At 46.7% G+C, this 11055-nt stretch overlaps 1 protein-coding gene across 1 annotated transcript; it reads right to left on the bottom strand.

The window, feature by feature from the left end:
• Window positions 1-27: 27 nt before the first annotated feature.
• Window positions 28-10711, bottom strand: Rexo4 (REX4 homolog, 3'-5' exonuclease). Its single transcript, XM_051184924.1, has 8 exons — window positions 10484-10711; window positions 8292-8635; window positions 6606-6746; window positions 6211-6404; window positions 4564-4652; window positions 2570-2644; window positions 1881-1955; window positions 28-965 (listed from the first exon to the last, which is right to left on the bottom strand). The coding sequence occupies exons 1-8, from the start codon at window positions 10679-10681 to the stop codon at window positions 843-845; spliced, it is 1239 nt and encodes a 412-aa protein (XP_051040881.1). The 5' UTR covers window positions 10682-10711; the 3' UTR covers window positions 28-842.
• Between the last annotated feature and the right edge of the window lie 344 nt (window positions 10712-11055).

An 11055-nucleotide genomic window follows, 5' to 3' on the forward strand; every position in this document is an offset into this window, starting at 1 on the left:
ATGGGAAGAAGCTAAGCTTCCACAAACTCCATCTATCCATCCATTTATTTTTGACAGTGTTGGGAATGGGACCCAGGGTCTTACACATAGTGGATGAGTGCCAAGTCACACCCCAGCCCACAGCTCCATTCTAAGAGTTGTCAGGTAGGTCCATAAAGTGAACTGGCCACTCTGCACTTGTTGCTAGCAGATGGCCTTTCTGTTAACAGTGCCCCAGACAGTAGGGTCTTGCACCTCCAGGTGTACCTGTGCCCCAAGTCTCACCCCAGGGACTGTGTGGAGAACACCGTACTGGATGTTGGCATTTTAGATGACTCTGAACCAATCAAGGGACATAGGAGTGAGAAAGTAGCCCCAGCCCAGTAGCTTTAAGAAAGTCCTCATTGGGCAGTGCTGTACTGGACAGATTGGTTTGCAGCAGACTGAAGGCCCTTAGCTTGGATCCATTAGGTGCAGCAGTGCTTATCTCCTTACCCACAAGAAGTGGGAAGGTGCTGAATGCCCTGGCTGAATCCAGTTGTGTTCATCGTTAAGTGGTAGTACAGGTGGTCAGCAAACAGGTACTGCAGCACACTTATCCATTCCAATGCTCTCCTTCCCCTGAACCTACATCACACCCCTGACTCCTGTCCTGGTAGCTAACTAGTCTACCTCAACACACAGGTGCAGGACCTGGCCTGGTAGCAGAGTCCAGGAGGGACACACCCTCGCAGCCATGGCTCTGAAAATGCTCACCAGAGTGAGTCCTGCTGTGCGGAGACATGATAGGCCTCCATGGCCCCATCCCAACTGCCACTGGAGTCACTGAAGGATGGAGGGGTGGTGACATCAGTAGGTTGGTGCTAAGCGTACTCGCTGCATCGGTTTGGGGTGGTGGTGGCTGGGGGGCGCCGGTCTGCAGTAATGCTCTCCCACTCCCGTTTTGCCATGATGTAAAGCCTCATTGCTGCCTGGGCATCCTGGACCTGGGTGACACACAGCAATGTTGACTATCTAGCGAATGAGAACACATGACCACAGGCCACAGAAGCAACCCTATGACTATGAGTCTTCATGATAGCCACAGTACTGAGGCTGCAAGGTCAAGACAGGCACACATCTCATAGTATGGTAAGGCAGTGAAGGAGAAAACCACTGAGAAATGGCTGGGCCATCAGAGCACAAGCTAACTCCTGTGCTTCAGACTCAGCCACTCCATTTACAGCGGCAGAAGAGGAACCCTACAGCAGCTGGTTTACAGCAGGCACAGCTGGGATACTCACAAGGGCTCAAAGAGTTAGAGCCTGCACTTCAGAGGAACCTGCTCTCCAGAAAAAGACATCCAGGCCAGGGGTGGGTGGGGGGTGGAGGGGAACTGTTGGGACTGAGAGCCTGGAGCTATAAAGTCCTAAAGCACCTGTTAGGGGTTTAAAAGACTCTATCCCCCATGGTTCAAGTGACAGAGCCCTAAGTCTTCAGGGCATTATAGGGGTAATGGGACCTTTCAGAGTTGGGGCCTAATTGGGGGGGGGGGGGCAAAGGGTGCTAGAAACACATGAATAATTCTTAGAGCACCAGTCAGTTCTGCCAAAAGTGAACTGTTGCTCCTCCCTCCTTGGCATCTCTCTGATCAGCTAAGCCTCATTACCACGATGTCCCCAACCTCAGGTATTTAGTAAAAAACTCTAAGTATACTAATAGCCTTCAATTAGACTGGTAAATTTTGATCCAAATTCTTCCAGGGTATTATTCTCTGTATTGAGTTTAAGTTAAATGTAAATATTTAAGATATAATCAACATTTGTAAGCCTGATCTGCCTAGCATCCTCTCTTCTGTGTCTACTGTCAAGAGATACATGCCTAGGTATTACAGTCAGGGGCTGTTACCCAATGATACTTACCGAACAATGCTCTGCCTGCTGGACCCTGATCCCCAGAATTTTCTCAGAAAGTTGTTTCAGAGATGGCCTTCCACTCTGTAGAGAGAAGGTACACACCACTGAATGTGCTGCTTTCACAGGCTCTTCCCAAGGAGGACACAGCTGGTTAATGAGAACACCTAAGTTACCTTCAGTTTCCCTTTCACCAGGAGTATCTGTGGCACTTAGGGTTGCAACAATTAGCCTGCTGTGGCTTATGACATTGCTTATCAGCCAGTAGAGGAGGAGCTGGAGGCTGGAGATCTACCAAGTGCTGGAGTGCTTTTAATTTTTAAATTGTTAATAGTGATACATAGGTATATCTATCTGAATGTGGGTATGTGCATATACATGCAGAAAAGGCTAGAGGTGTCCTCTGGGACTGGAGTTATAGATGACTGTGAATCACCTGACATGGTCACTGAGAATTTAACCCATGTTTTCTGCAAGAGCAGCGAGTGCCCATAACCATTGAGCCATGTCTGAGGAAACCTGGTGGAGCTGGTTCTCTCCTGCCTTCATGTGGGTTCCAGAGATCAAACGCAGGTTGCTAGGCTTGTGTAGCAAGCACTCTTAAAGGTTAAAATGAAAAACCAATACAAACCAAACCCCTCTAGCTACAGGGTCAGTGCCAGGGACCAGCCATGGTTCAAGAGTCATTCATTACATACCCTTACTTGACTCTTAAAAGGTTTGAATTTTTGGGTGTCCCTGATTTTCTTCTTTGGATGATCAAGGAACAGAACCTAGAAGAAAATGATGACAAGTATATTCATTTCAGTCCACAGCAGTGGAGCACCCTTTTCCAAAGATTTTCTCACAGCGTGTCAGAGGACACAACACTCAGAAAAAGGCAGAACTTCTCAAATTAATCATTCTCACTTAAGGTGGTACCCAATATTAATAAAAATAAAATCTTGGCCAGATGTGGTACATACTTTAATCCTAACACTCTGGAGGTGGAGGAAAAAAAAAAAAAAAAAAGATAGGATAGGACAGCACAGAATAGGAATAGGAGATATATGATAGGATATAAGACAGCACAGGATACAGGGTAGGAGATATAACAGGATAGGAAATGGGATAGGATAAGAATAGGAATAATAGAAACAGGAATACAAATAGGATAGGATCTTGACATCAAGATGTTGAGAAAAAGTTAATTAACCTGCAATCACTTTCTCTATCTGAGCTGATTCTGTTCATGGGGAAGAACACCCTGCAACTTGGCAGACTTCTAGACTCACACAGCCCAAAAATGTAACCTACTAGAGGAAGCATGTGTGGCCCTAGTGACTCTGAGGTGACTCAACATATCAGTAGGCAGGTGACTTTAATTTTTAATTGTTAACATGTTATTTTTATCTTTTTTGTGGTGGGATGAGACCCAGGGCCTTAAACATACAAAGCATGCATTCTGCCACCAAGCTACATCTCTATCCCACACATTAGAATGGGAATTAAACTCCCATCTAGAGATTCCTGAAACACATGAATAAAGTGACACCACAGTTCATACCCAGGAAGGACAATGTTCACTATTTAATCAGCAGGCATCTAAAAGAGCAGGAGCTAGAGGTCAGATGCCCTAGCGTTGGGTGGAGTTCTCTGAGCTCAATCACCTAACTAGCTGATATTTGGCCAGCCTTCAATGGAGGTGACTAGCTAGAATGATACCCTGAGGAAACACATGAACATGTAGTTCCTCACCTCTAGGGACAGCTGAAGTAGCAGCAGCAACAGTCAGCTCTGCCAGCTTGACATGCTGTGGGAGAAGTATCTGAGTGCATATCTACTGTTCTCCTGGAGCTTTCTCCCAACACCCTAAAACTCAGCTCTGCCACCCAAAAGCCTAATTCCCATCTTCAAAGGATTAAATAAGATTTGTTTGCACTGTTTGCACTGTGTAATTGCTAGTGGCACCCAGTAAGGCACTGACGCCTGGCATTAGAAGTCCATCACACCAGATGGTAGCAGAGGTGTCCCTTATGCCAAGTAGGCTATACTCCTATTTCCTGTTAACACACTCAAATGAATCAGACATCAGTTTATTTAAAGTGACCTATGTAATAAACGCAGGCTAGGTCTTCCTCAGATGCCAGGGGAGAACAGGAGTCTGGGCTTCCAGAATCACAGCAATGCCTATATATAAACTGAACATACAACAAGAACCCCAGGGCTTTGACGGTATAGAGAAATTTGTCTCTGGTCACAGGACACACAGCTAGACATCAGACCATCTGCCAGATCGGACAGGTGACACAGAGCTGTCAGCACTCTGGCACTAGAACTACAGTATAGTCAGGACTCTAAAAACAAGTACCCAATGTGGTCTCTTGAACACAGCCAAGCTCAGGTACCTGATACTATTCCTAAAGAATTTTCAAGTCAAGATAAAAATTCGAAATGAAATATTCCCCAGAACGTTGCTTCTAAAGACAGGCATGTGAGGCCGTGTGTAGCTCACATGAAAGAGCTATGGCCACAAACCCAGCTCCTTTACTATTTATTTATTGGTTTTTTTTAAAGACAGGGTTTCTCTGTGGCTTTGGAGCTGTCCTAGAACTCACTCTCTAGACCAGGCTAGTCTCCAACCCACAGTGATCCACCTGCCTCTGCCTCCCAAGTGCTGGGATTAAAGGCGTATGCCACCACCGCCCAGCACCTTTAAATCATTGTGTAGTGCATGCCCAACCAGGATTCTGCCCTTCAACATTTCTGCCACTTCCTTCTTCACGACTTCAAATTCTTCTCCTGAAAACCAAACAAAGACCTGGTTAACAACATATAACTCACCAAAATTCTAAGGGAAGTTCCTCCCATTCTCTGGCCAGGTCAGGCCCTTAATGATACACAGAGCTTTGATGGGAGATAGGCCCCTAAAGTGTCTCACTGGACCCCAGGGAAGCGCAAAGGCTAGGAGGGACCCACTGTGATTTGTGTTCTGCTCCAACTTCTGGAGACAGTAAAAACAAAAAACAAACAAAACAAAACAAAACAAAAAAGACAAGCTCTACTCAAAGCCAATCACTGTCAGTGGACTGACAGCAGTTAGCAAACCCAAGGAAAAGCATAAGAGCATTTAAGACTTCACAGAACACCTGACAATATGCTTCCCACTCAATACAACTCATACTTATGACTTCCCAAGTAGACTCAGACTGGGTATCTCCCATAAACAGTGCAAGGAGGGCTTCATGGACCCTAGAGTCTGCTTTACTGCTCTTTCCCAGCAGGCATCCTTTGGGGATCACCATGTCCCCACTCCTACCAAATCCACTTCACTGTCCAACTCTGTTCAGAGCTAATAGGACCAGCCTCCCTTCTGAGACAGAAAGCAAGAGTTGCTGGTCAGCCTGTAGTTCAAGGAGCAACAGAGCCACCTTGCTGGCCATGGATACCAAGAGAAGCAAACAGGCAGTGTGTGAGGAGGAGTCAGGAGAGATCATAAGGTTGCATCTCCTGGTCTCCAGAAGGCAAACTGAGAACATTCTATATATCTTCTATTACAAATCAGATCCAGTCTCTGCTATGTCTTCCAGCAACCTGCCTGTCCAATCCCTGCCTCAGTGTGGTGAGATCTTGCTTGTCTGAGGGTCAAATAAAGCCTGTCTGAGGGTCAGAGAATGGAGCTTGCCACTAGCTAACCATAGAGGTCTGGAGGTCTGTAGAGACAGACAGACAGTGAGGTAGCTGGACAGAAACTGGATATAAGATGAAGAAATAAGAAATCACTCTCTTGTCTGCTAAGACGTTAAGGAGGTAAGGGGTGCTGTGCTTGCTCCTTCTCTCTGATCTCAGCATTTCCCTCTATATCTGATTCTAGCTTTTTATTATCTAGACCAATTAAGAACTCCATTTATACCTCAGAACCAGTCTTCTGACCTCCAACCCTATTTTCAATGTCATGACCAAAGTATCCTGCTGGACATCTCACTGCTGACATCCCGATAGAGTTTCCCACCCTGTGATATGTACCCCAGCTCCCACCATATGGTCTACTCACCCTTCATGGTTTCCCTCCTGGTCCCTAACACACTCTATTTTACCCGCCCCCCCCCCCCACTGCCATAAAACAGAAAGCAATCCAAGAGTATTGTCCTGGGTAGGAGGCAAAGAAACACAGGACACAAACAGCACAACAGTCAGGAAAGGTACTTTTTGTATCCGCAAAGCATGCTACTCTGGGGAAGAGGTAAGAAAGGCCAGGACCCCTGTCATGCCTTGTTCCAGAACACAAAAGGGAAAGTAGGATAGAAATGAGTCCTGCTACCATCTCTATTACTACACTCAAATCCTATAAGCATCATACCCTGCTTCAGGTTCTCAGGCCGTATCCCACTGACTGCTGTCCTGTAGTCTGTCACGGGCTCAGTTGGCTTGACGTACTTGTCATAAACACATTTCCCATACTGGTTCACGATGGACACGCGGGCTGCGATGCTTTCTTCCCCCTTGGGGCCCACTCCTACCATCTCACAATCCAGGGCCAAGGCTTTTGTCAGGCTGAGGGGAACCAAAGGCCCCAGTATAATAAATATCACAGGCTGGGGATTCTAGGCCAGTGAGCCAAGCCCATTCATCACCATTTTGCACCCCTAAGACCTGCTGGGCAGTCATGGCTCAGTGCTCGCTCCTCCTCCCCTGAGAGATTCCAGCCCCAAAATGCAGAACATTCCCAGCAGTCACGGCCCCAGCACAGCTTACCCGTCAAAGGCCTGTTCCTTCACCAGAGAGATAGTTTTCTTGCTCTTCTGCCCCAGCCGCTTCCGTACCAACATGGCTGCCTCTGGGCCTATGGCAGCCTCAATATCATCTGGATCCACATCATCAAACCAGATGTCTTCCCTGTGAGGCAAAGATGAGAGTATCTGGCTGTGAAAAGACATGAGGCACTGGATGCCTATTCAAAGAATCTCTCTGCCCAGTTAGCAGGCTGTGAGGGCACCATGAGGACTGGCAGGACTGTTCCCCTGCACACTCAGTCCAGCTGAACCTGCTTTTGCACTTCTTTCTTGATTATTTTATTGTATAGGTATTACTTGCATGCCTGGTGCCTGTGATGGCTGGGAAAGGGCATGCACGAGACCCCCTGGAACTGGAGTTAGAGGGTTGTGTGTTTCCATGTGGGAACCCAGGCCTCTGAAACAGCAGTTAGTGCTCTTAACCACTGAGCCATCTTTTCAGCCCCTCACCGTTGTTCTTTTAAATTTGCAAATATATCTATTACTAAGACTTAGGAACTACAGATAAAAACAGTGAGTGTAAAATAGAAATATGTGACCCACTTCAGTAGAATGATCACTACTAACATTTTCTAATTAAACAATAGATGTGTTATTAATCAGGACACATAGGTAGGAGGACTGCATGACAGATAGGGACCTACACCTTGAATTGTGTCCACATTTTGGAAGAGTGAGAGAATCAGAGTTGATAGTGGATGCTCCACAGCTATCTGGTGAACTCCAGCTTTTTAGCCTGATTTCAATGTCATTACTCAAAAGGGCTCAACTGACAGGCCTCTTGTTTTGTGTTCTTTGCCTTCTTCACTAGGCTACCCTGATCACACCCCCCACCCCCACCCCCACCCCCATACAAATGCTACTGTAAACATCTATGTGCCTCCCCTGCTTATATCAGCCTTAGGAAGGAGGGGTCTTGTTGCCTGTCTAAGCCAGCCTGCCTGTACGACTCAGAAGAGGCAGCCAAACCCACATCCCTTTGCCTTTCAGCACTATGTCCTATAGTCTGTCATGGGCTCAGTTAGCTTGACTTGACAAAGCTGTTATAAACACATACTAGTTCCCAAGGAGATGCTTTCCTTCCCCACAACCCAGGGCCAAGATTTTCTTTAGGCCAAAGGGAAAGGAAGGCTCAGATAGCAGGCGCCAGCTTGCCTTATAAGCATGTCCATTCCAGGTGAGGCGTCACCACAGTGCTCATTAAGTAGCCGAAAGACACTAAGCAACACATGCTGCGCCTCAGTCCCCCTAATTATACAGAAGGCCACACTGAAGAAGAAAAGGCACAGAAACCTGCTCAAAGCCATCAACTGGCAAGAGGCAGGGCTGACTGGGTTTCACACAACTCCTTCTGGTTCCAACACACATTATGCCAATGGTTTTGTTGGCATTTACCTTGTACCAAGCTCTATTTTGGGGTCCAAAGACACAGAACTGACTAAGCAATAGGATCTGCCTTCAGCAACCCACACTCTAGGGTAAACAAGTGACAAGTAAACAACAAAACAAACACCACAGGGTCGGGTGAGGAAGAATGCACTAGGGCCAAATGGTCATTTCTTCTTAGTGGTGAAGACAGTGGAGGCTAGATATGCATTAATATCTGTGGCCCCAGCAGCAAAGTCACCATAGCAAAGTTGATACTCACTCAGTAGGTGAGGACTGGTTCATGACAACAGCTGCCTCCTTAGCTTTCCACTTATGCTTGATGTCCCCTTGATGAGAAGAGATGTCACTATATGTCCTTTTCTTGGTGTCTTTCTTCTGTTCTGTTCCAGAGGAATTTGTGGGAGGTACAGATCTCTTCCTGTCCTTCTTAGATGGAGCTGTAACAGAACCCCTAATGGTCTGGTCTTTTTCTGTCCTCTTCCCGTCTCCCTTTGATTTATCTGAGGTCTCTTTTTTGTTCTGCTGGATTATTTGGGGATGCATTTTGTCATCCATCTGAGAGACAAGAGGTTTTTCTGGAGCTTGTGACTTCTGTTTCAGCAGCTAATGGGATCAAAATTAAATACATGCAGCATTTAAATGTAAAGGAACTTGTATGTAAATGTATATACAAACATGTATGTACCATCCACATAGACACTTCCAATCACCATCACCAATAGAAAATTATTTGGAAAAACATTTTTAAAATTTATTTTTAGCCAGACAAGTAGTGATGCATGCCTTTGATCCCAGCACTCGGGAGGCAGAGGCAAGTGGATCTATGTGAGTTTGAGACCAGCTTGGTCTACGAGAACTAGTTCCAGAACAGCCTCCAAAACCACAGAGAAACCCTTTCTCAACCCCCCCCCCCCAATCACTTTTATATGTATAGGTGTTTTGCTTGCATGTTGTCTCTGCACCAAATGCATGCCTGGCACCCAGAGGACAGAAGAGGACATTGGATCCCCTGCAACTAGAGTTATAGACAGCTGTAAGCTACCACATGAGTGCCTGAAATTAATTCAGGTCCATTCTTGATTACTGAGCCATCTCTCCAGCCCCTGGAAAAGCCTTGTTTACACCCTTAAATCACTGGCATTGAGAGCTTTTCCTTCACTAATTACAATGCATAACCTGGCAATGCTTCCTCATGCGGCATTTCAAGCTCTATACCATGTATGCCTGAGTGACTGAACACACCCCGGAGCACTGCACTAAGCCTGGGGCAGGAGCATCATTTTCACTTCTTTTACAGGGAGTTGCACTTAGAGTGACTCCATGGAAGACACTGCGATACAATGATCACTTCCTTTACACTGTCTCTGGAGGTTGGCTACAGTGCAGGGTCTGAGGAAGACCCAAGGGAAGGGAGTTCAATGGAAAGGAAAAAAAATTTGTCAAGCCAGAGATGGTTGGTGAGAACAGCCATAGCTTTGATCTCATCCAGGCAAAGGCAATCGAGACCTCAGCAAGATGGCAACCAACTGAGAAGATGCAATGGGTTTTTACTTACCCGCTCCCCTAATAGTCAAGAGACCTGAAGGGTTTAAGATTCTTGTAGAAACCAGAGCCACCTCCAAGTTCCCTATAGTAAATATGCATTCCACACATTTACTTGTACTTCACTATCTTGGGAGAAAAAAGACAAGAACTGGTTTACAGAAATGGGACTGTCCACAGGCTTTGGCTGATTGGTCCTGTGTGTCCAGTCAGGAAAAATCACACTAAGGAACAAGGTGGAGTGTTCTGTGCTCTCTTTCATATTAACTGAGGCTCTGTGGCGTACACTCCAGAGAATTACCTGCACGTCAACAGATCAAAAAGTATGGCCAGTATCCCAGTTCTGCTGCTTATATGCTATGTGACCATTCTTAAACCAAATCCTTTAAGCTCTGTGTCTCAATGTCCTCATCTAAGAAACAAGGACAGTAAAAGCACTGAACTAGAATGTAAAAATGTATGAGTCAGGGTGAATATAGTGGTTCACACCAGTAATCCCAGCATTTGGGAGGCTACCTAACATAAGAGGATTACCACTAGTGCGGGGAAACCCTGAACTACACGAGTCCCAGAGTAGTCTAGGCCAGAATTCTGGGACCTAATTTAAGATGTCAGCAAGGTGGCAACAGAGATATGGGATTTATAACTGAAAAAAAAAAATAATAATTTGAGCAAAGCAGAGAGCAACCTCTATAGTATATAGAAGCATTGGCCACTACTAAAACCGTCAAAAGGCCAGACAGCCACAACTGCACTACCGCTATGCCTATTAGGCCGACGTTTCTGCGAAGGAGTCCGTACGATATTGAGTGGCCCTTCCACGTTTTGGAACCACCCGTAGTTCTCCTCCGTGCTGTGTGGCTACCCGACCAAAAGTCCGAGATGAAGGTGGCCTGTCACCAGTCTCACCTCTTGCAGCGCCTTCCAATTCTGAGAAAAGTTCTCTGGGGCCTTTGGCGGTCGGCCCGCGACAGCTGGCGGGAGGCTTCCAGGAACCACGCTTCCTCCCTGCGCTTTGCTCTTCCTGAGCCTCTTCTTGGCTTTCTTTCGAGCGAGCTTCTTGATAGGCTCAGGTTGAGACACCAGCGCGGTGTCCTTCGCCTTCATCTTGTCGCTGTCAGCAGCTCGACCCAGTAGGGAAGAGACTCAAATCAGTGGCGATCGCGGAAGCACGGGCCAAAAAGCAAGTGTTACCTCCACTGCGCTTGAGGAAGCCCGGGTAGCGCTTCTCTCCGCAATCTGCTGGAAACCGAGTCTGCACCTCTGGTTCCGCACGAAAGTGAAGTCGGGACGGCTAGTTAACACCATACAGGCTGCGCGCCCTGGTAGTGGCGCCAAGGCTGAGGACCTAGAGTTTGACAGAAAGGACCCCAGGCCTTCACCAAAATTAGGAGTTTGAAAAGGCAAGAATAAAGAGAAGCAGAGTCACCGGAAAAGACTTGGGGGACCACTCTTGGTGTGGCACCACGCGGGAGGCCGGA

This window comes from Phodopus roborovskii, unplaced genomic scaffold (genome assembly GCF_943737965.1).
Source record: "Phodopus roborovskii unplaced genomic scaffold, PHOROB, whole genome shotgun sequence".
NCBI lineage: Eukaryota > Metazoa > Chordata > Mammalia > Rodentia > Cricetidae > Phodopus > Phodopus roborovskii.

Coding starts and splice junctions, on each gene's coding strand:
- Rexo4 (XM_051184924.1), bottom strand. CDS start 10,681: ATGAAGGCGAAGGACACCGCGCTGGTGTCTCAACCTGAGCCTATCAAG. Junction 2,645..4,563: donor CACTACACAATGATTTAAAG/GTGCTGGGCGGT, acceptor ATTTTCTTCTAG/GTTCTGTTCCTTGATCATCC. Junction 966..1,880: donor AGCAGGCAGAGCATTGTTCG/GTAAGTATCATT, acceptor TGTGTCACCCAG/GTCCAGGATGCCCAGGCAGC.